Source organism: Clinocottus analis, unplaced genomic scaffold (assembly GCF_023055335.1).
Source record: "Clinocottus analis isolate CAN_PGR_092001 unplaced genomic scaffold, fCliAna1.0.p SCAF_97, whole genome shotgun sequence".
NCBI lineage: Eukaryota > Metazoa > Chordata > Actinopteri > Perciformes > Cottidae > Clinocottus > Clinocottus analis.
This window is the reverse complement of record NW_027176259.1, coordinates 36,018-60,000: the sequence shown is the minus strand read 5'-3', so window position 1 is coordinate 60,000 and position 23,983 is coordinate 36,018. Positions and strand designations below refer to the sequence as shown.

The 23,983-nt window shown below is 49.7% G+C and overlaps 3 protein-coding genes across 5 annotated transcripts in view; all 3 read left to right on the top strand.

Annotated features, from left to right (window-relative positions):
• The window catches only part of LOC137781886 (arf-GAP with coiled-coil, ANK repeat and PH domain-containing protein 3-like), a 13,783-nt gene extending 2,974 nt beyond the window's left edge, over nt 1-10,809 (top strand). Inside the window, exons 6-15 of one of the 2 annotated variants that reach the window (XM_068570891.1) lie at nt 343-572; nt 952-1,021; nt 1,132-1,226; nt 1,354-1,574; nt 2,554-2,646; nt 4,122-4,214; nt 4,297-4,514; nt 6,094-6,203; nt 7,853-7,963; nt 8,201-10,809. In XM_068570891.1, coding sequence (XP_068426992.1) covers nt 343-572; nt 952-1,021; nt 1,132-1,226; nt 1,354-1,574; nt 2,554-2,646; nt 4,122-4,214; nt 4,297-4,514; nt 6,094-6,203; nt 7,853-7,963; nt 8,201-8,348 — 1,389 coding nt within the window. In that variant the 3' untranslated portion in view covers nt 8,349-10,809. Of the gene's footprint in view, nt 1-342; nt 573-951; nt 1,022-1,131; nt 1,227-1,353; nt 1,575-2,553; nt 2,648-4,113; nt 4,215-4,296; nt 4,515-6,093; nt 6,204-7,852; nt 7,964-8,200 lie in introns of both variants that reach the window. The other variant, XM_068570890.1, reaches the window with a different exon arrangement.
• A 4,466-nt stretch (nt 10,810-15,275) lies between these two features.
• Nucleotides 15,276-19,769, top strand: LOC137781884 (ubiquitin-conjugating enzyme E2 J2). Of its 2 annotated transcripts, none has more exons than XM_068570887.1 (7): nt 15,276-15,459; nt 17,791-17,921; nt 18,507-18,547; nt 18,635-18,737; nt 18,832-18,970; nt 19,073-19,153; nt 19,235-19,769. In XM_068570887.1, exons 2-7 carry the CDS (start codon nt 17,791-17,793, stop codon nt 19,523-19,525), a joined length of 786 nt encoding a protein of 261 aa, XP_068426988.1. In that variant the 5' UTR covers nt 15,276-15,459; the 3' UTR covers nt 19,526-19,769. The 2 variants fall into 2 exon arrangements, with proteins under 2 accessions (XP_068426988.1, XP_068426989.1); XM_068570888.1 differs by lacking the exon at nt 15,276-15,459 and adding an exon at nt 16,086-16,263.
• Nucleotides 19,770-21,560: 1,791 nt separating this feature from the next.
• On the top strand, nt 21,561-22,047 carry LOC137781887 (RING finger protein 224-like). The gene is made up of 2 exons (XM_068570892.1): nt 21,561-21,862; nt 21,963-22,047. The coding sequence occupies exons 1-2, from the start codon at nt 21,561-21,563 to the stop codon at nt 22,045-22,047; spliced, it is 387 nt and encodes a 128-aa protein (XP_068426993.1).
• The last annotated feature ends 1,936 nt before the right edge of the window (nt 22,048-23,983 follow it).

Here is a 23,983-nt window from a genome sequence, read left to right as displayed (position 1 = left end):
CTCTTCTTCCTCTTCGTCCTCCTCCTCCCTCTCCTCCTCGTCCGTCTCTTCCCCCTCCTCCTCCTCTTCATCCTCCTCCTGCTCCTCCTCCAACTTCTCCTCCTCCTCCTCTTCTTCCTCCTCCTCCTCCCCCTCCTGCTCCTCTTCATCCTCCTCTTGCTCCTCCTCCTCTTCCTCCTCTTCCTCCTCCTCCTGCTCTTCCTTCTTCTCCACTTCCTCCCTCCTCCTCCTCCTCCTCCACTTCCTCCCTCCTCCTCCTCTTCCTCCTCCTCCTCTTCCTCCTTCTCCTCCACTTCCTCCCTCCTCCTCCTCCTCCTCCTCATCTTCCTCCTCCTCCTGCAGCGTCTGGACCGGACGGCCTCGCCCTCCACCAGCAGCATCGACTCGGCCAGCGAGCCCAGGGAGCGGGCGGAGCGGGTGGAGAAGCTGCGTGGCGGCGTGGACGGCCTCCTCCTGCGGGTGCAGAGCCTGCCGGGCAACGAGCTGTGCTGCGACTGCGGCCAGGCGGCGCCCTGCTGGGCCTCCATCAACCTGGGAGTGCTGCTCTGCATCGAGTGCTCGGGGATCCACAGGTGATGGAGCACGAGCAGGAAGCAGGTTCACTGCACAGCACCCTGCTGTCCACGGGGGGGGGGGGGGGTACACCCTCCAGCACATGCGTGTCTGAATGCCCCTCCAGCACATACGTGTCTGAACACCCCTCCAGCACATACGTGTCTGAACGCCCCTCCAGCACATACGTGTCTGAATGCCCCTCCAGCACATACGTGTCTGAACGCCCCTCCAGCACATGCGTGTCTGAACGCCCCTCCAGCACATACGTGTCTGAACGCCCCTCCAGCACATACGTGTCTGAACGCCCCTCCAGCACATACGTGTCTGAACGCTCTGCTTACACTTTGTACCTGTGCATGAACGTGTGTCCTGACATGTGCTCTGGTCTCCCTGCAGGAGTTTAGGGGTGCACTGCTCTAAAGTCCGCTCCCTGACGTTGGACTCCTGGGAGCCAGAGTTACTGAAGGTGCAGCTCCGCTCTGCCGGCTCACATCCATCTTTTCTTTGTGCTCTGCAAAACATGTTGAACTCTGGTCTTCCTGTTTCTGTTCCCTCTGGCCCTCCTGACTGGTGCAGCTGATGTGTGAAGTGGGGAACACTGTGATCAACCGAATCTATGAGGGAGCCTGTGAGGAGCGCAGGGTGAAGAAACCCGGACCGTCCAGCTCGAGGTCAGCCTGTGACTCTGTGTGGAGAGGAGCATCATTGCGTCATGCAGCCTCGTGGTGGGGCTCAGCTGAATGATCTGCAGACGTCATGAGTGTGTGACGTGGTGGGTGTGCGGCCGTCTCCCTGCAGGCAGGAGAAAGAGGCCTGGATCAAGTGGAAGTACGTGGAGAAGCGCTTCCTGAAGAAGATGAGTGGCAGCGAGGCTCTGGTGGAGGGCGAGAGGAAGACCCGGCCCTGGACCGTGAAGAAGTGCCGGAGACACCACAGCTCTGCTCGGGCGCCCCACAAGGCCCGGAGGAAATACCACCGCTACGAGCCGGGCAGCGCCGCACCGGCTAACCTGTCAGCAGGTCAGTGAAGAGACTCGAGGCCATGACAGAGACTATGAGAACAGAACCTATGAGAACAGAGACCATGAGAAAAGAGACCATGAGAACAGAACCTATGAGAACAGAGACCATGAGAACAGAACCTATGAGAACAGAGACTGTGAGAACAGAACCTATGAGAACAGAACCTATGAGAACAGAGACTGTGAGAACAGAACCTATGAGAAAAGAGACCATGAGAACAGAACCTATGAGAACAGAGACCATGAGAAAAGAGACCATGAGAACAGAACCTATGAGAACAGAGACCATGAGAACAGAACCTATGGGAACAGAGACTGTGAGAACAGAACCTATGAGAACAGAACCTATGAGAACAGAGACTATGAGAACAGAACCTATGAGAACAGAGACTGTGAGAACAGAACCTATGAGAACAGAACCTATGAGAACAGAACCTATGAGAACAGAGACTGTGAGAACAGAACCTATGAGAACAGAACCTATGAGAACAGAACCTCTGAGAACAGAGACTGTGAGAACAGAACCTATGAGAAAAGAGACCATGAGAACAGAACCTATGAGAACAGAGACCATGAGAAAAGAGACCATGAGAACAGAACCTATGGGAACAGAGACTGTGAGAACAGAACCTATGAGAACAGAACCTATGAGAACAGAGACTGTGAGAACAGAACCTATGAGAACAGAACCTATGAGAACAGAGACTATGAGAACAGAACCTTTGAGAACAGAACCTATGAGAACAGAACCTATGAGAACAGAACCTATGAGAACAGAGACCATGAGAACAGAACCTATGGGAACAGAGACTGTGAGAACAGAACCTATGAGAACAGAGACTATGAGAACAGAACCTATGAGAACAGAGACTGTGAGAACAGAACCTATGAGAACAGAACCTATGAGAACAGAACCTATGAGAACAGAGTCTACAAACAGCGCTCAGCTCTCGTTGTCATGTTTTGTGTCGTTACAGCCGCTGCAGCAAAGTTCCGCCGGGATTCCTTGTTCTGTCCAGATGAGCTGGACTCACTGTTCTCCTACTTCGACACCGGATCTGGTCCTCGCAGTAAGTCCACCACACAGCCAGCGCATGCAGGAGTACTGTGCATGGTCAGGAGGAAGAGGAGTACTGTGCATGGTCAGGAGGAAGAGGAGTACTGTGCATGGTCAGGAGGAAGAGGAGTACTGTGCATGGTCAGGAGGAAGAGTGTTGTGCATGGTCAGGATGAAGAGGAGTGTTGTGCATGGTCAGGATGAAGAGGAGTGTTGTGCATGGTCAGGAGGAAGAGGAGTACTGTGCATGGTCAGGAGGAAGAGGAGTGTTGTGCATGGTCAGGAGGAAGAAGAGGAGTGTTGTGCATGGTCAGGATGAAGAGGAGTGTTGTGCATGGTCAGGAGGAAGAAGAGGAGTGTTGTGCATGGTCAGGAGGAAGAGGAGTACTGTGCATGGTCAGGAGGAAGAAGAGGAGTGTTGTGCATGGACAGGATGAAGAGGAGTGTTGTGCATGGACAGGATGAAGAGGAGTGTTGTGCATGGTCAGGAGGAAGAGGAGTGTTGTGCATGGTCAGGAGGAAGAAGAGGAGTGTTGTTCATGGTCAGGATGAAGAGGAGTGTTGTGCATGGACAGGATGAAGAGGAGTGTTGTGCATGGTCAGGAGGAAGAGGAGTACTGTGCATGGTCAGGAGGAAGAAGAGGAGTGTTGTTCATGGTCAGGAGGAAGAAGAGGAGTGTTGTTCATGGTCAGGATGAAGAGGAGTGTTGTGCATGGACAGGATGAAGAGGAGTGTTGTGCATGGTCAGGAGGAAGAAGAGGAGTGTTGTTCATGGACAGGATGAAGAGGAGTGTTGTGCATGGTCAGGAGGAAGAAGAGGAGTGTTGTTCATGGACAGGATGAAGAGGAGTGTTGTGCATGGTCAGGAGGAAGAAGAGGAGTGTTGTTCATGGACAGGAAGAAGAGGAGTGTTGTGCATGGTCAGGAGGAAGAGGAGTGTTGTGCATGGACAGGATGATGAAGAGTTCCTCACTGTTCCACAAACTCACACACTCAGAGCGTTCATGATTGTGAGACTCAGTGAGTTGTGCGTCCCGCCAGCGGTGTGTGTGTGTGTGTGTGTGCGTGTGAGCAGCAGCGTGTGTGTGTGTGTGTGTGTGTGTGTGTGTGAGCAGCAGCGTGTGTGTGTGTGTGTGTGTGTGTGTGTGAGCAGCAGCGTGTGTGTGTGTGTGTGTGTGTGTGTGAGCAGCAGCGTGTGTGTGTGTGTGTGTGAGCAGCAGCGTGTGTGTGTGTGTGTGTGAGCAGCAGCGTGTGTGTGTGTGTGTGAGCAGCAGCGTGTGTGTGTGTGTGTGTGTGTGTGTGTGTGTGTGTGTGTGTGTGTGTGTGAGCAGCAGCGTGTGTGTGTGTGTGTGTGTGTGTGTGTGTGTGTGTGCAGCAGCGTGTGTGTGTGTGTGTGTGTGTGTGTGTGTGTGTGTGTGTGTGTGTGTGTGTGTGTGTGCTCTGCAGTGACTGACGTGTCCCTGGCTTGGCGCTGCTCGGCCCTGCAGGTCTCAGCAGCGACAGCGGCCTGGGAGGCAGCACGGACGGCAGCACGGACATCCTGGTGTTCGGCTCGGTGGTGGGCAGCGTCACAGAAGAAGGTTTGTGCGTTTCTGTTGTTGAATGCTGCCCGAATGTGTTCAACACAACAGCTGAAGCAGAAACGCTGCTCTCCTCCCTCAGAGGAGTCGGAGGAGTCCTCCAGCGGCGAGGTGGAGATCGAGCAGGAGGTGTCGTCAGACCCCGAAGACCCTCGGGAGCTCCACCCCGGGGCGCTGCTGCACCGCTCCTCCCGCCTGCACAACCTGCCGCTCATGGCCGAGGCGCTGGCGCACGGCGCCGACGTGCACGCCGCCGGCGAGGAGGAGGGCCGGACGCCGCTCATCCAGGCCGTGGCCGGGGTGAGAGACGACACGGCGAACACGTGGGAGGGTTCACTGGAAGACGTCGACTGACTCGTGTCATCCACTTCATTAGCTTTTTATTGTTAGGATCATTTATTATTCTGGAGATTGTCTGGGTTCAACATTCAACATGGATAACCTGCTGAAGGACACACACATTATCACAGGAGCATAAACACAGCCATAAAGATCCACCGCCGTGAGCCATTAGAGGTCTCCTCCCACGACTTTGAACCTGACCTCCTGAAGAGAAACTAGAGGAGTGCAGAGCGCCAGCACGAGCACGGGCAGGGGCGCGAGCACGAGCACGAGCACGAGCACGAGCACGAGCACGAGCACGAGCACGAACACGAACACGAGCACGAGCACGAACACGAACACGAGCACGAGCACGAACACGAGCACGAACACGAGCACGAGCACGAGCACGAGCACGAGCACGAACACGAACACGGGCACGAACACGGGCGCGAGCACGAGCACGAGCACGAACACGAGCACGGGCACGAACACGAGCACGGGCACGAACACGGGCGCGAGCACGAGCACAAACACGGGCGCGAGCACAAGCGCGAACGCGAGCGCGAACGCACGAGCACGAACACGAGCACAAACACGAGCACGAACACGAGCACGAGCACGAGCACGAGCACGAGCACGAGCACAAACACGAGCACAAACACGAGCACGAGCACGAGCACGAGCACGAACACGAGCACGAGCGCGAGCACGAGCACGAGCACAAACACGAGCACGAGCACGAACACGAACACGAGCGCGAGCACGAGCACGAGCACGAGCACAAACACGAGCACGAGCACGAGCACGAGCACGAGCACGAACACGAGCACGAGCGCGAGCACGAGCACAAACACGGGCACGGGCGCGAGCACGAGCACAAACACGGGCGCGAGCACAATCGCGAGCACGAACACGAGCGCGGGCACGAGCGCGGGCGCGAGCGCGAGCACGAACACGAGCACGAGCACGAACACGAGCGCGAACACGGGCGCGAGCACAAGCGCGAACGCGAGCGCGACCGCGAGCGCGAGCACAAGCGCGAGCACAAGCGCGAGCGTGAATGCGCGAGCGCGAGCGCGAGCATGAGCGCGAGCACGAGCGTGAGCACGAGCACAAACACGAGCGTGAGCACGAGCACAAACACGAGCACAAGCACGAGCACAAACACGAGCACAAGCACGAGCGCGAACACGAGCGCGAGCGTGAGCACGAGCACAAACACGAGCGTGAGCACGAGCACAAACACGAGCGCGAGCATGAACACGAGCGCGAGCGCGAGCACGAGCACAAACACGAGCACAAGCACGAGCGCGAACACGAGCGCGAGCACGAGCGTGAGCACGAGCACAAGCACGAACACGAGCGCGAGCACGTACGCGAGCACGAGCGCGAGCACGAACGCGAGCACGAGCGCAAGCACAAGCACAAACACGAGCAAAAGCACGAGCGTGAGCACGAGCGCGAGCACGAGCGCGAGCACGAGCGTGAGCACGAGCGCGAGCGCGTGTTGTCTGAATGTTGAAAGCAGAGCTCATGCACAGCTTCCTGTCTGCAGGGCTCTCTGATCGCCTGTGAGTTCCTGCTGCAGAACGGAGCTGATGTCAACCAGCGGGACATGAGAGGGCGCGGCCCGCTGCACCACGCCACCGACCTGGGACACACGGGGTGAACCTATGACCTTTATTGACCTCTAAAGTAGAGCATACGAGGGAGACAGCCGTAAACAGAAGCTCTGTGATTGGCATGAGTCTTGTAAAGTCTTGTCTGACTAAATATTGATCCATAAGGAGCCAATGAGATGGAGTCTGTACCTGGAGACTAAAGACAAGCAGAGGATAAGAAAAGATGAAATGTTGCATTGAACTCTGCATCATCTGCTCTCCTCTCTCTGTTCCACATGTCATGGTGACATCATCTCTAACGTTCCTCTCTCTCGTTCTCTGACATCATCTCTAACGTTCCTCTCTCTCGTCCTGTGTCATGGTGACATCATCTCTAACGTTCCTCTCTCTCGTCCTGTGTCATGGTGACATCATCTCTAACGTTCCTCTCTCTCGTCCTCTGACATGGTGACATCATCTCTAACGTTCCTCTCTCTCGTCCTCTGTCATGGTGACATCATCTCTAACGTTCCTCTCTCTCGTCCTCTGACATGGTGACATCATCTCTAACGTTCCTCTCTCTCGTCCTCTGACATGGTGACATCATCTCTAACGTTCCTCCCTCTCGTCCTCTGTCATGGTGACATCATCTCTAACGTTCCTCTCTCTGTTCCACATGTCATGGTGACATCATCTCTAACGTTCCTCCCTCTCGTCCTCTGTCATGGTGACATCATCTCCAACGTTCCTCTCTCTCGTCCTCTGTCATGGTGACATCATCTCTAACGTTCCTCTCTCTCGTCCTCTGACATGGTGACATCATCTCTAACGTTCCTCCCTCTCGTCCTCTGTCATGGTGACATCATCTCTAACGTTCCTCTCTCTGTTCCACATGTCATGGTGACATCATCTCTAACGTTCCTCTCTCGTCCTCTGACATCATCTCTAACGTTCCTCTCTCTCGTCCTGTGTCATGGTGACATCATCCCTAACGTTCCTCTCTCTCGTCCTGTGTCATGGTGACATCATCTCTAACGTTCCTCTCTCTCGTCCTCTGACATGGTGACATCATCTCTAACGTTCCTCTCTCTCGTCCTCTGTCATGGTGACATCATCTCTAACGTTCCTCTCTCTCGTCCTCTGACATGGTGACATCATCTCTAACGTTCCTCTCTCTCGTCCTCTGACATGGTGACATCATCTCTAACGTTCCTCTCTCTCGTCCTCTGTCATGGTGACATCATCTCTAACGTTCCTCTCTCTCGTCCTCTGTCATGGTGACATCATCTCTAACGTTCCTCCCTCTCGTCCTCTGACATGGTGACATCATCTCTAACGTTCCTCCCTCTCGTCCTCTGACATGGTGACATCATCTCTAACGTTCCTCTCTCTCGTCCTCTGTCATGGTGACATCATCTCTAACGTTCCTCCCTCTCGTCCTCTGACATGGTGACATCATCTCTAACGTTCCTCTCTCTGTTCCACATGTCATGGTGACATCATCTCTAACGTTCCTCTCTCTCGTCCTCTGTCATGGTGACATCATCTCTAACGTTCCTCTCTCTCGTCCTCTGTCATGGTGACATCATCTCTAACGTTCCTCTCTCTGTTCCACATGTCATGGTGACATCATCTCTAACGTTCCTCTCTCTCGTCCTCTGTCATGGTGACATCATCTCTAACGTTCCTCTCTCTCGTGCTGGTTCTGAGCAGTCAGGTGTGTCTGTTCCTGAAGAGAGGGGCGTCTCAGACGGAGGTGGATGAGCAGGGTCACGACCCCCTCAGCATCGCCGTCCAGGCCGCCAACGCCGACATCGTCACCCTGTGAGTGATGCTCACGGAGAGCTGCTTCATGTCCGTCCGTCAGAGTAATGATTAAGTCTGATGGTTTTGTCCACTCGCGCTTCAGACTGCTGTGAATATTCTAGAAGAGATAACACAAACTAATATTCACTTAAAGTCTTCCTGAGTTCATGAAGCTTCACTCCTAAAGATCTCAACTCTCTCTGGCGTCCTGTCGTCCGCCTCCTGTGACCTGCTGCTCTGCGTTTCCTCCTCCAGGCTGCGTCTCGCACGGATGAACGAGGAGATGCGGGAGGCCGAGGCGCCGCTGGGGCAACCAGGTCAATACCACAGCAGCAGCCCCACCGAGCAGCAGTACAGGAAGTGCATCCAGGAGTTCATCTGCCTCACCATAGACGAGGGCTAGAGCTCGCTGTGTGCAGGGGAGGCTGCTCGCTCGCTGGCTCGCTCTCTGTGTCTCTCGCCCGCTCTCCCTCTCTCTCTCTCTGGTGTAGATGAAGTGTTTCCTGGCCGCTGCTCTCCAGTCTGTTGCTCATGACCTTGACCTCTTGACCTCTTGACCACTGGAGCATCATGGGGGTGTTGCGTCACAGGGAGACCCCTGATGGACCTGTTTACCTCCCGTCACCAGTTTTCACCACAGCTCTGTTTCTGCTGGCCATGACTCGCTAACAGCCACGCTACGCTAACCATGTGACGCTCACAGTAACAAGACCTCCACCGTGGTCGACTGAACCCAGCTGACACTACATCTCTCTGACCTCCAACTAACCCATCTCTTCTCCAGCGGAGATGTACATGTCACTGTTCTCAAGTTTTATGTCTAATCTACGAGCGATGTGCTGTTGCATGAGATGAACTGTGTCTGATCAGTAGAACAGAGTTAGCTGCTGCAGGAGAGAGAGAGAGAGAGAGAGAGAGAGAGAGAGAGAGAGAGAGAGAGAGACAGAGAGAGAGAGGAGCATGTGTCAAAGGATCCTGAGAGATTCAAATAATATGATATTAAATGTAAAGGAAAAAAGAAACTGTGCACTTTTCCATCTACAGTATTCTGTGTTTTGTATTGTTTTACATTGTTCTTGTACCTGCTGTTCACTTGTTCTCCAGAGGAACAGTTCCCTCCTGGTGTGTTCATGTTCTCCAGAGGAACAGTTCCTGGTGTGTTCATGTTCTCCAGAGGAACAGTTCCCTCCTGGTGTGTTCATGTTCTCCAAAGGAACAGTTCCTGGTGTGTTCATGTTCTCCAGAGGAACAGTTCCCTCCTGGTGTGTTCATGTTCTCCAGAGGAACAGTTCCCTCCTGGTGTGTTCATGTTCTCCAGAGGAACAGTTCCCTCCTGGTGTGTTCATGTTCTCCAGAGGAACAGTTCCTGGTGTGTTCATGTTCTCCAGAGGAACAGTTCCCTCCTGGTGTGTTCATGTTCTCCAGAGGAACAGTTCCTGGTGTGTTCATGTTCTCCAGAGGAACAGTTCCCTCCTGGTGTGTTCATGTTCTCCAGAGGAACAGTTCCCTCCTGGTGTGTTCATGTTCTCCAGAGGAACAGTTCCCTCCTGGTGTGTTCATGTTCTCCAGAGGAACAGTTCCCTCCTGGTGTGTTCATGTTCTCCAGAGGAACAGTTCCCTCCTGGTGTGTTCATGTTCTCCAGAGGAACAGTTCCCTCCTGGTGTGTTCATGTTCTCCAGAGGAACAGTTCCCTCCTGGTGTGTTCATGTTCTCCAGAGGAACAGTTCCTGGTGTGTTCATGTTCTCCAGAGGAACAGTTCCTGGTGTGTTCATGTTCTCCAGAGGAACAGTTCCCTCCTGGTGTGTTCATGTTCTCCAGAGGAACAGTTCCTGGTGTGTTCATGTTCTCCAGAGGAACTCTTTCCTGGCTGCAGGTTTGTCTGCGTTGACGTTAATGATTGTCAGATTAAACTGAATTAATAACAGGAAGTCGTTAGCTTAGCGTGTATTAGCACTCATAAAAGACATATTTTCATTTCATTCCCGCTTCGGGCCTTACGTTGCTGTGACTCTTACACATCACTGGATGAACTGGTTAATGTGACAGGGTGATGGATCAGTGAACACATGAAGGTGTAAACACAGCTTCTCTCCCGTTCACATCTTTTAACAAAGCAGGAGGATCATGACTTCTCTGTAAATACTCATCCGTGTTCGTGGCGCTCTCGTCGGCCCACACGCGTGTGGCTCGCGGCGCGTGGCTCGCGGCGCGTGGCTCGCGGCGCGTCCTCCTCGCTGGCCGCAGTACTCTCTGCATGCTTTACCAGGACTTTCATTTGGAGGTTGAACATGGTTTGCATTCTCGGCATGATCCCATGTGTCCCTCTGTTTGCTCGCGTTGTGGATGAGCATGAACCCACGACCCTCTGGTGTCTCTGCAGCGCCACCAGGAAGCTCTCTGCTCACCTCTCCATGTCCTATTTTACTGATTTCATTTGGTTTTCCCGTCGTGGTTTCTTTCCTCTGCCAAAGACTTCGTAAAGGGAAAGGGTCTGACATCGTCTGATACCACAGCTTGTTTTTTAAACTGAGAGTTGAGCGTAGCCGCGCCGCGAGCTAGCAGCCCTGCTGGTGCGGTGAGGAGAGCTTCCACATGGTCGGATGTGTCGAGACAGCGAAGTGAAGCTGCGTTCCCTCGAGGGAGCGTCACGTGTGGTGTGTGTTGTGTGTGTTGACGAAAGTGTTCAATGCAAACCTGTTGTAAATACTACACCTGTGTATTTTAACCCTCTCAGACTGATCTGTTCATGTCTTTTTATTCTAAAAGAAGAGTTTGGATATCTTTGTAACACTCTTCCTTGTTTCTGGGCACTGAGAAGAGAAAAGACCACAAAACATCCAATAAACAGAAACTCTTGATGAACTAACGCTTCCTGCTCGTTGCTCTTGTTTCTGTTTCCTGTCTCCTCTCCTGTGCGTGACGTCCTCTCCACACGGCAGCAATGCATGGACCTCATCGCAGAGCGATGAAGGAACGCGGCCTGATGTTGGGGGAACGTGCTTGTTTCAATCTTTTGGGCTTTAGCAGACCTTCGGCTGCACTGGGCTCATTCACAGCAGTCGCACGCTTTCTCTCACAGGATGTAGAGGAGGGGTGCACATCTCCAGGTATCTTCATGGTTTATGGGTCACATGCGTCTCCTGCAGCACGCTGCCTTGAAGGGTTCGGTGTGAAACATGTCTGTGGTCTCACGAGCATCGTGCACCGTCACCACGTTTCTCCCTCGCTGGAAATGTTCTCGCTGGCTTGACCTTCAGGCCGGCGGCTGGAATCCTCCATGACTGACATGTTGCTTGTGTTGCACAGGGCCGGCCTCCAGCAGCAGGAGGGTCAAACCCAGGGAGGCTCGCGAGAGAGTGAGTGACGCGTCTGAGACGTCTGAGACAGTCTGTGAACATGCTGCATGAACACACACACACACACACACACACACACACACACACACACACACACACTGTGAACATGCTACATGAACACACACACACACACACACACACACTGTGAACACGCTACATGAACACACACACACACACACACTGTGAACATGCTGCATGAACACACACACACACACACATACACACACACACACACTGTGAACATGCTACATGAACACACACACACACACACACACACACACACACTGAACATGCTGCATGAACACACACACACACACACACACACACACTGTGAACATGCTACATCAACACACACACACTCTATGAACATGTTAGCATGTTGTGTGGTTCAGTCACACTCTATGAACATGTTAGCATGTTGTGTGGTTCAGTAACACTCTATGAACATGTTAGCATGTTGTGTGGTTGAGTCACACTCTATGAACATGTTAGCATGTTGTGTGGTTCAGTAACACTCTATGAACATGTTAGCATGTTGTGTGGTTGAGTCACACTCTATGAACATGTTAGCATGTTGTGTGGTTGAGTCACACTCTATGAACATGTTAGCATGTTGTGTGGTTGAGTCACACAGGCCTTCAGTGGAGGAGAAACATGGAGTTCAGACTAACAATACAAACAACATGTTAGATACATACATGTTGAAGGCGAGCAGAGAAGGTCTGGTACGCTTCATTCAATGAAGGACGGGATCGCAGGGTGAAGGACAGGATGCTCATCTCTTTCCCTTCAAGTTCCTGACGTTCTGCTCCTCAAAGGAACCCAGAATAGAAGAGTCATCTGTTATGCATGTTCATGAAGCACAGCGAAGGTGTTGGTAAAAAGCATTTACTGTAAAACCAGAGCTGCTGAGAAGACAGAGTCGTTCTCCACGCCCGGAGGAGAGGTGTGTTCTGCTTTGGGCCGTGCTCTCGCTGCCCGTCTTGGTGCATTGGCTTGTGGGTAAATGCAGGTTGCAGTGTTCGTGGCGTGTGGTGACGTCATAGGAAGGCCCGCTGTGCTCCTCTCCACCACAGCAGCAGCTCGTGGTCGCTGCAGCGGACGACCTTTGACCTCAGTGTCCTTGTTGCAGGTCTCAGCTCCCGTGTTGATGTCTTTCGCGAGTTTTCTCTCCTCGCGTCTCTCAAACCCGAGAAGTTGAGGAGAAGGAGCGAACAGTTCAGCCAGAAGCCCGGTGACCTCTGACCCTCGTCCTGGGAGCCAGAGGAGATGCTCCAGCGGCGCCACGGCGGGCTGCACTCGTCCTCACTTCATCTGAATATGAGAGTACAGATATTATAACTTGGTCTTGTCCAAAAGTTGTAATATGAAGTGTAAACGTTCCTTAAGATCTGGGCGACTCACAGGATCAACATTTAGAAAGAATATTTCAAAATGTTTTAGTCTCAGCCCCAAAACACTGGATTGTTTTTGCCTTAATGTATAAAGACATGTGTTCGGTCCTCCTGGTAAAAGTATTGTTTCAACAATAAACTGTAATCTTGATGTTAATGACGAACACACACCATGAATCATCTGTTTGTTCTTCAGACACACAGCTTCACTCGACTTGTGCAGGCTTCTTTCTGCTCTCTGTGATGAGCAAACTGAACTGAACATCCGTGAAGTGCGTCAATGTTTTGTGTGATTTGTTTTGTAAACTGTAAATCTCTGAGAATGTTTTTGAAACTGTTTTGAAACTGGTGGCAGAATTATAATAAAAAGCCGACAGTAAAAGGCCTAAAGGGTGAATGTTGAGTTTCATTGCGTGTGCTGGTCAGCTCACACTGAAGCTGGAAGTGGAAGAGAAGCAGGAACGAGTCCACACAGAGGATTCAGAAGATAAAATAATCCTTTATTAGTCGCTGTGGGGACATTTACAATGCAGACAAATGTAAGTATGAGTCTTCCAGGCGTCACAGTGGGCTCTTAATAAATATAATTGTACTTTATTTTGTATGCACATTATTCAGATCTGCTACACAAATGAACAAGGAAACCGGAAAACTTAAGTACATAAGAAAGAGTTGACGGAGATAAAACGATGACACAGTTCTGATGCTTTCATATAAAAGACATTCCAACAAATTACATTCCTGAATCTCCTGTTACCTGCCAAACGTGTGGGCATGTGGCAACGGTGTGCAGAGGAAGGAGAAGGTGTGCCCGGTGAGGAGGAGGATGAAGGGTAAGGAGGAGTTCAGCCAAAGCCCCGCGGCCGTGGAGGAAACACAGCAGTGCATGCTGGGACTGTGACGCAATGACGTGTGAGGGGAAGTCCAACAAATACCAGTGAAAGGTTAAGTAACCAGAAGCAGTGGAGCTGCTGAGGCAAGAAAGAGCAAGGAAGGGCCTGACTTGACCTCAAACTGGTTTCTTATCATATGGCCCAGTGTGTGACTGGAAAGCATATCATGAAGGAACCATAGGCAGTGGTCCCGCCCAGTATTAGAATATCAGAATATATATCAGAGACAGAAGTGGACGGGGTGGAACATATGTTTGTAGGAAAGCCGACTGGCAAAGGGCATCATAAGGAGAAATATCAACAGCATGGCAACATTCAGTATAAATAAAACCTTCAGATAAAGAGTAAACAGGAGCGAAGAGGTTGCAATAATATCACGTTAAGAATAGAACAACACATGCTGCTGGTTATGTTATGTTTCTTACTGTCACCCTTCTTCTTTATGCTATCGTTTGTTTTTACCATGTAAAGGGCTTTGAGTGCCTTGTACTTGGTTCATGGATTCTGGACTTTCTATCAAACAGACCACAGAATGTGAGGATAGGGAACCTGACATCAGCAACCACCATCCTGAACACTGGTGCACCTCAGGGTTGTGTGCTCAGCCCTCTTCACCCAGGACTGCTCGCCCACCTACTCTTCCAACAAGATAGTGGAGTTTGCCGACGACACCACTGTGGTGGGACTCATCTCCAACAACGATGAGACACACTACAGACAGGAAGTCCTACATCTGGCCAAGTGGTGCTCAGACAACAACCTGGTCCTGAACACCTCCAAGACCAAGGAAGTAATCGTGGACTTCAGGAGATCCAGGAAGACCACACCCTCTCCACTGTACATAAATGTGGAGGAGGTAGAGAGGGTGGAAAGCATCAAGTTCCTGGGTCTTCACATTTCCAAGGACCTCACTTGGTCCTTGAATACATCTCACCTGGTGAAGAAGGCACAGCAGAGGCTCTTCTTCTTGATGAAGCTCAAACAAGCCGGCCTGCCCCCGAAGCTTCTGGTGAACTTCTACAGAAGTGTCATAGAAAGCATCCTCTGTCAGTGCTTTACTGTGTGGTTTTCCAGCTGCACAGCAGAGAACAGGAAGGACCTGGCCCAGGTGGTCAGAACCGCACAGAGGATTGTGGGAGTTAATCTCCAGGACCTGGACACTGTGTATGCTGGCCGCCTCAAGAAGAAGCCAGCAACATATACAAAGACACAACACACCCTGGTCACTCTCTGTTTGTTCCACTGCCATCAGGAAGACGATTCAGGACCATTAAAACCGGTCTAACAGGCTGAGGAACAGCTTTTTCCCTCGAGCGGTTTCCTCCATCACCCCCACCACCTCACCCAGCTCACACCGGACAGTCACTTTTGCACTTTAAAAACATTGATGCCTGTGTTTTATGTCTTATCTATTTTAATTTTTGTATTTAAAAAATGCCATTTTATATATGATACTGATGTCTTAACTTTCTGTTGCCAACGTAATTTCGTTGTATGTTTTTTTTTTACAATGACAATAAATATATCCTTATCCTTGTAATGCGCTATACAAATAAAATGCATTATTTTTATTATTATTATTATTATTATTATTATTACATGTGAATAAAAGCGCCCGAGGCTGCAGAACGTGTTGTCACCGCTAACAGACGTGGCGGTAATGCCACGAACCGTTAACGGCACAGCAGAAAGAGGCGAAGAAGAAGCGGGAAACCGGAAGCGTTCTGCAGGAAACCGGAAGCGTCCTGCTGGCGATAGCTAAAGCTACGTTGGTGTCATCGTCTTATCGCTTTGGGGTTGACAACAGAAACAACAGCTGTATTTCGTGTGCAGCCACGAAGACCTATTGCCACTGGAGCGTCTGGAGAGGTACGTCTCTACTGCGCCTCCTCCACCCGAGGAGGAGCTGCGCAGGGCGGCTGTCGGTCGGGACCAAACGGCTCGTGCTAGCCGCTGCTAACGCCAGCTAGCCAAACACAGCTCTGGCCTCCCGACTGTAACGTCGCGTACACGCAGGACGCGGTATCAGCTCGGTGTCATCCTGCCTGGTGGACGGTGCTGACTCGCTGTGAAGGACACACAAACAACCGGCCGTCGCACGAGCTTCTGCGGTCTGACGTCGAGCGACGTTTCACCGTTCACAGCCGGTTGTTGATCGAGATTGAGCCAGTCGAGCTGCACCGGAAACGTTGGCGGATTATCCTCAGCGAACGTAAACATTGCGTTAACGTCAAGCGGCCGGCACAGGGCTTTAAGAGGACACCCTTACGGATAAAGAGCAGATGACCTGAGTTCAGGCGGTTAAGACAGTTACACCTAAATCTAAATAATGCATATGACTACAGGCTCACGGCGTTAGCACTTTGCGTAGTTCCATGTTATTCTGCAACAGTTTGAACTTCACTGTGCGCAGGCGTCCTGTTTGTAGGAAACGCTGCACGTTATTATTCGAAAGCTCCAATCAAAACACACAGTGTGCAGGTCATGGACATGCATGACATGTTCCCTCTGCAGCCACCCAGCCTGAGCCCTTTATGCACCCTGGGGTGCAGAGTCTCCTCGACACGTTGACACAGACAGGAGGAGCTGTGGGTTCAAGTAGACCTCAGTAGACATTGTGTAGTCTACATTGAAGCTGCTGCGTGTGTGAGGAACACGTGCTGCTGCTTACAGGTTGGATATGAGATGTGTCTATATGTCATGACGACACCGTTTGTATCACGAGAGATTGACTGCTGTCTTTTGAACTTTGGGTCAAACTATTTACTGGTGTCCTGCATTGCTATTTTAACTGGTGCATTAATGAGTAAACATATCAATCATTAATTGCAGGATTAAATAAATAACAATCTTCCCTAAAGGGACTAGTCTTCAGAATGACACTCTCTGTTATTTAGGTGCTGGATCAACTGATCCATGATGGATGAGGCCCTTTGACGGTTACTTGTAGGGTTGCAAAATTCCGAGAATATTCAAAGTTGGAAACTTTCCACGGGAATAAACGGGAATTATCTGGAATTAACAGGAAGTAACAGGAATTAACTGCAAATGTTGGGGTGATTTAACTGTATTTATCTTGTCATAAGCAGAAATGCATGCAAACATTTATAATACAACTTTTAAAAATTACTTTTTTGACATTCAGAAAGCCGCGAATAGTCGAGGTGCTGGTGTACTTTAGTGTGTACATACATACGTCCGACTCTCACTGCTGTAAAAAGTCTACTGTATCCAAATAAACTTGGTATTAAATGAACATGGCTTCAGTTTACCAAGTAATCAATATGCTAATGACAAACAGTGTTGGGAAAGTTCACTTTCTACATGAACTAGTTCAGTTCATAGCCCATAATTCAAAATTTTAAACTAAGTTCACAGCTCCAAAAAATGAACTAGTTCAGTTATTTTTCAATATGTTGCAGCTATAATTTAAATCTCTCTGTCTGCAGTACCGCTCTTGGCCTCTACACAACTCTGCGCTCTCACACTCTCCGTTCATCGGGCTGAAACGTTCAGACGCAACACTGATGACAAAGACGTCAAAAACAACAGAATGTTTTATGTTTATGTTTCTGCAGACGATGTTCAACCAGCTGCATTCAGATCCAGCTGAGCTCGGCGTGCAGAGTCTTGTTCTCAACGACATTTAACTTCCCTGTTATATGCTTTTGTAAAAAAAACGTAGGCACATTTCTTTTTTTCAAAATTCCCATGGAAACTTTACGGAAATTTACTGGAATCTTTCCGCCCCTTTGCAACTGTATTTACTTTACAACAATGCTGTGGTGAAATGACTTAGGTTTATAACTCTAATCTCTAACAAGCGCCCACTCATTCCCAACAGTTATTTTCTCATCAGCTGAAGTTGCAGCAACGTTTTGCCAAGAGACGCTGCTGTTGAGCAACGCGCGTGGACCGAACCGCGAAGACACTTCGTGCACCAGCAGCGTCCCGCCGCGACGCACAGTTACACAGGACGCACCACGCTCTGTCACCACGTCTCTGTCAAAGCAACTAGAATACATGTAGTGCATCTGGGGAAAACAATTACATTATAAAATAGCTCTAACTTTGAATTATATACGCCACTGCATCTAATTAAATAAAATATACTTTTATATAAATAAACTGTGCCGGTTCTACATTTCTAAAGACAATGACGAGATGAATTTCATGAAGTTCTTTTTGCATGATCCTCAGATGAACAACAACGGGAATAAGAGAGCTCCAACTACAGCCACTCAGCGCCTTAAGCAGGATTACCTGCGGATAAAGAAAGACCCTGTGCCTTACATCTGTGCAGAGCCGCTCCCCTCCAACATCCTAGAATGGTAAGGTCTCACCTGCAGGGCGCTGCCTCACCTGGACCCGTTTAACGCTCTCTAGTTCACTACGGCTCTTTTCCAGAAACATCTATCAAAATGTAAATCATGAAAAATGTACTTGCAAAAATTTAAGTTACCAAAAAAGTCCTCAGAGGAGCAGAAACTGCTCCATCGGCATTTTTGTGTGTGACGTTTGATCTTATTCCTCAAAGGCCTGAAGGGTCACAAACTAGTTTATAGACAAACGAGCGCGTCGTAAAGGCCGTGTGACACCTTGAGTTAGTCCTCATATCTTTACAGGCTTCATGTAAAGTGCATCGTTTCTCTAGAAAATATCTGCATATTAAACCTGTTTTATATTAAAATCCTTAACGTGACATAAAGACAAGTTTAAACTCTTCAGGTGATGATTAACAGAAAATAGTTTTCCTCTTTCAGGGAAATCCTCAACTGTCAGTAGACTCTTTAAAGGAAGATTACATCACTTCCAGGAGTGTGCATGTGAACAGTACAAGTTGTGTGTCACTAGTGTTCCTGTAATCTCGTCTGTGTTGTTCTACACGTCACTGAAGTCCTTTCTGTCTCCTGCAGGCACTACGTCGTCAGAGGTCCTGAGAAAACTCCCTATGAAGGTAAAGCTGACCGTTAGCACATCTTCTTCCTTCTGTGACTGCGTTTCCTTTTCGTGTCAACTGATGCCATAAATCCATTTTCCGTAGGGGGATATTATCACGGGAAACTCATATTTCCTCGGGAATTTCCTTTCAAACCACCAAGCATCTATATGATAACTCCAAACGGGAGATTTAAGTGCAATACGAGGTAAGAACATCCTTTCATTGAAGGAGAACTCAGGAGTTTTAGAGTTTTTGAACCTGCCGTTGGTCATGCTCCTTCATTGTTGTTTCCTCCACAGGTTATGTTTGTCCATCACAGACTTCCATCCAGACACGTGGAACCCTGCGTGGTCCGTCTCCACCATCCTCACAGGTCTGCTCAGCTTCATGGTGGAGAAGGGCCCCACCCTGGGCAGCATCGAGACCTCGGACTACACGGTGAGTGCAAACCAATGGCCGCAAGGGCGGCGCATGAGGAGGATGATGATGATGATGACGACCCATCTGTGACGCCTCAAATATTTGCTGTACTGTTTCCAGAAAAGACAGCTGTCCGCCCAAAGCCTGGCCTTCAACCTGAAGGATAAAGTCTTCTGTGAGCTGTTCCCTGACGTCGTGGATGTATGTACGAGGGGATCTCTGACTTCTCTGTTCCTCTGTCTTCCTGTCGTCCTCATGCTCTCCACCGTCTTTGTTCCCCAGGAGATGAAGCAGAAGCAGAAGGCGCAGGAGGAGCTCAGCGCCCGCTCTCAGCCCCTGCCCTTACCGGACGTGGTTCCTGACGGCGACCCTCAGCACGCCCACTACGGGCTGCCCGCCCTCAACGGAGGTCCCGTTCCCCTGGAGCACGCTAACCCCGCCCCCGGCCTGCAGCAGGCCAATCGCAACCACGGACTCCTAGGGGGCGCTCTCGCCAACCTGTTTGTGATCGTCGGCTTCGCGGCGTTCGCCTACACGGTGAAGTACGTGCTGAGGAGCATAGCGCAGGAGTGAGGCGCTGCAGGGCGCCCCTCCTCCCCCCACGCCCCCGCAGGCGAGCCGGCCACTGGACTCCAGGTTCTACAAACACACTGCGTGGGGGGAGATGTTCTGGGAAGCCCCTCCACCACCACCACAGCGACCACCACACCACGGACTCGGGATGAAGGGAACTCAAAGCCGACTCGCCCGAGAAGATGGAGAGCAGTGGACGGAGTGGCGGAGGGCTGGAGGGGCTTATTAAAACGGTTACGATCCACTCTGTGCTTCAGTGGTTTATGTCAGCAGTATAGGAACACACTTGGCTCATGGGTTGTGGAAGAGTGTAGAGGTAAAGCTGCCACAACACAAACGTGCTCTCATGCCCCTTTGGGCTGCTGCTTCAGCATCATACTCATAGCAGCTTCAGTCATTGTGCCGTGACAGGAAGTAACTGCAGCGTTCTCTAGAGGCCCAGAGGAACAGGAGGAGAAGCCCTGAGCGATGTCGTGCATTTCTCGGGTCTTCACCTTAATTTGAGTCACTTTTTGTGGTGCACACATGCATAAAAAGCTGTTTTTGTATTTGTCGGTCTCGGTTTAGCTCCGGGAGCTGAAGAACGGGTTCCTCCGCCTCCCGCTCACTGCGTCACCAGGTGGGAATGTCAGTTCATTTTTCCTGGTGACGTGTTGCTCCCCAGACGTCCGCCCTCCTTCTCCGTAACGTTCCTGTCAGAGTGTGCGCATCCACAGATTAACATGCACACACTCTGAGCGTCACATGGCTCATGAACATGTGTCAGCGTATTTTAAGCACAAGTGGAGCCTCAGAAGAGCTGCTGGTCCTCGTGGACCTGCAGGAGGCGGACGTGTGACCCGGGAAGAGTCGGTCGGGTCTTTAGCGCAGCGCGACATCGACGGTTTGCAACCGCAGCTCCACAAGGAAAGAAACGAGAGGAACACGCCCCAACATCCACACCAGTGTTGCAGCGCTGAACTTCATCACCAGAATGATCACAGGCGAGCAGAGTAGTCCTCCAGGTGTTTCATCTTCATCTCAGAAGACGAGGGCAGTGACGATCAACCCATGAGCCCAGCCGTGCCCCAGTGCACAGCTCCATACAGACCAGTCTCTTCTTTAATTGGCTTAGCTGACCAGTATAGCGCTCTATCAAGGTCCATGTAAAGAGAACCACCTTTTTGTTTCTGTATATTTTCTTTTTGATAATTTTCTGGTTGTTTTTGTTTTCTTATTTATAGAAACTGCCTCGTCTCGCTCTGAGGAGTCTGTCTGATGTTTCAGATGCACCCAGAGAGGCGGCGCACATATTTGCTGATAATTACTGTTGTGAACTTGCATTTTAAAGATCTTCTGTGTCTGAAACGTCTGAGGGCAGAAGATTTGCGTTTCTGTCGCTCGTTTCTCGGCCCCATCTGGAATCAGACTGATGAGTGTTTTTGTGTGATTATACAGCAAATGCCCAAATTTCCATGCTTCAGTTAATCTCGTGTGACATTGTATGTTTTCATAGTAAATGCAAATAAAAGACCCATTTTAGAAAACCTTCCTGTGGTACTTGTACTCAATGTGTCCAGCGTGGAGGCTCCTGGTCAATAAAGATCATAAAGCTAATCTTTCCTGTGTGTGTGTGTGTGTGCGTGTGCGCGTGTGTGTGTGCGTGTGTGCGTGTGTGCGTGTGTGCGTGTGTGTGTGTGTGTGTGTGCGTGTGTGTGTGCGCGCTCAGATTCCAGAGAGGAGGCGGGCGAGACGCTTCCAAGGAACTGTTGACGGGCGGAGTCACGTGACCGGCTCCTTAAAGCAGCGCTGCGAGCCTTCACTGCACACTCTTCCTCTTCCTCAGCGCTCCTGCTCGTGAGTACGACGCTCTGGGTCTCACTATGTATTCAGATATTGTGGAATATTTATGATCAAGGAAAGTTTGTTGATGTTTTAGTTCTGGGATGTGAAGCCCTCTGTGTTGGTCCATGTGCTGCAGGTGGTGACGGGTTCCAGTCCTCTTCCAGTCCTCTTCCAGTCCCAGTCTCCTCCCAGTCTCCGTCGCTCTCCCAGCATGCTCATGGACGAGGAGCTGGAGTGCGTGGTGTGCTGCTGTGAGTACTCTCGCAGCCAGCGGGTCCCCAGGGTGCTCCACTGCCGGCACACCTTCTGCGCGCTCTGCCTGGAGCGGCTGTCCCGCCTGCAGGGGGCGCTGCGCACCGTGTCCTGCCCGCTGTGCCGCTGGATCACCTGCACGCGGGCCAGCCTCACGCTGCCCGGCGCGCTGTGGGTCAACACCAGCATCTGGGACCAGATCTCACAGGAGCAGGACCAAGAGGACTGCTGCAAGACGAGCCCGCTACTGCAGGCACCGCTGTAAGTACCTGCACTTGTTTCTGGACCAGACCATCATCATCATCATCATCATCATCATCATCATCATCATCACCTAATGAGCACCCTCTCTGCCCTTCAGCCCGCATCCCAGACTCTCGGGTTCCCCCTCCATTCTCCAGAGACTGTTCAGCTGCGTGCTGCTGCAGAAACCAGAGAGCAGCTGACGGGACCAGAGGAGCTCTTCCTCAGCAGCTTCCTCCTCTTCCTCAGCAGCTTCCTCCTCTTCCTCAGCAGCTTCAGTGAGTTAGGTTTTTTCTTCAGCCCTATAATACAAATGTATAGTAATTGGTTGTATACTACATGATTGTATTCATTGGTAGTATAGTACAAGTACACACTGTAGTATATCAGGTTGTTGTCTCTTCTCTTCCTTCTGCAGCAGCAGACGGTTAAAGGCCATCAAAAGATTAAAGGCCATCAAAAGATTAAAGGCCGTTAGAAGATTAAAGGCCATTAAAAAGTAAACTGAAGACTAATAATTATTAGAAGCTTCACAGTTTTTTTGTTTGCTAAAGGACAGCGAGCACAACTGGAGTCACATGTTCAAAACTCTGCCTCAGTCTGCACAGCAGCAGCTCATGTGAACAAACTCTAGTTGTTTTTTTGTTGCTTGAACTCAGTTTTCAAAGCTCTACACACTTATCACATGACTTTAACACAACCTGCACAACACTGGATTCACAGCACTTTGTTCAAACGCTGACACACTGCTGTCAAACTGTGAACATTCAACACAGAAGAGAGTTCAGCCTCGTGCCTTTAAACTCTGATGACTGCAACTTCAGCTGGAGGCTGAGCAGCTGTCTTGTTTTAGACTGAACACACACACACACACACACACACACACACACACACACACACACACACACACACACACACCTATATATAACTATATATATATAGTTATATAAATATAACTATATCTATCTATATATATCTATATATATATATATATATATATATATATATATATATAGATATAGATATAGATATAGATATATAGATATATATATATATAGATATATATATATATAGATATCTGAAATAGTTCAAACTGTAAAGATGAAGTTTGTATTTCCTGTGTTGGTGTGTTGGTGCTGGTGTTTTTCCTCAGTGTGTTGTGAGTGACAGTGTGTGTCATCTCAGTGAGGGTTGTGCAGTGTTTGGCTGCACTGAGTGTGTGTTGAGTCTTGTGTTCAGAGTTGTGTTGCTGGACTGAGCTTTGCAGGTGAAGTGGACTGTGTAGCTCAGGTGAGTGCTGCAGTGCAGACTCTAGTTAGTTTTACATGTGACTCCAGTTGTGCCAGCTGTCGTTTAGCAATCGACAAAAACCTTAAAACATAATAAGAGCAATAAAAAAGGTAATGAGTGATCTATAAAGGAACATGTCACTTTGCATTCAGATAATACATTTGTTTTTATTGTTCTTACTTTAACAACACAACAAGCTGTTGTGCTGACATGGAGCAGTGTGGAGGGTTAACATGAGAATTTGTTTGTTTATGAGTAACTGTGAAATATATTCATCGTCCTAATTTGTTTCCTGAAGCCGACTTTAATAACTAGCTTGTGAAGAACATGGTTTATGTAATATAGTGTTCTGTTTATATGTTTATGTGAGATTGTGTGTTTGGTGTGAACGGGTCAGCCGTCGTAACGGTGACATGCAGGATCCTGAAGGTCTCCTGATGTATTCATGCACCATAAATATGATAATAAAATAATAAAACTGTTGACGTAACATCTGAGACGAAAGCTGTGTTTTTAATAAAGATGTTAAAAAACATCTCGACTGGAGTATTGTTTTCTTTTGATATATTCCTTTTTATATGAAATGTTTTGTAAAAATATGTATTTTTGCTATTTTTTAAATTGCCTTAAAATGAGTTTTAGTAATTTAAGAATGTTTTTGATGAGACATTTTAAACCATAACAGTGAAACCCAACTCCTGAAATCTAAACCGTCACGTTTTCTTCTATTAAGAAAATATGATGGAAAGTAATGAAAACCTGTCAAGACATTTAAGTGTCAAACAATCTTTTTCCAAAACTTTTCCTTAACCGACGTTATTAAATCAAAGTGTTCATAACATTTTATAT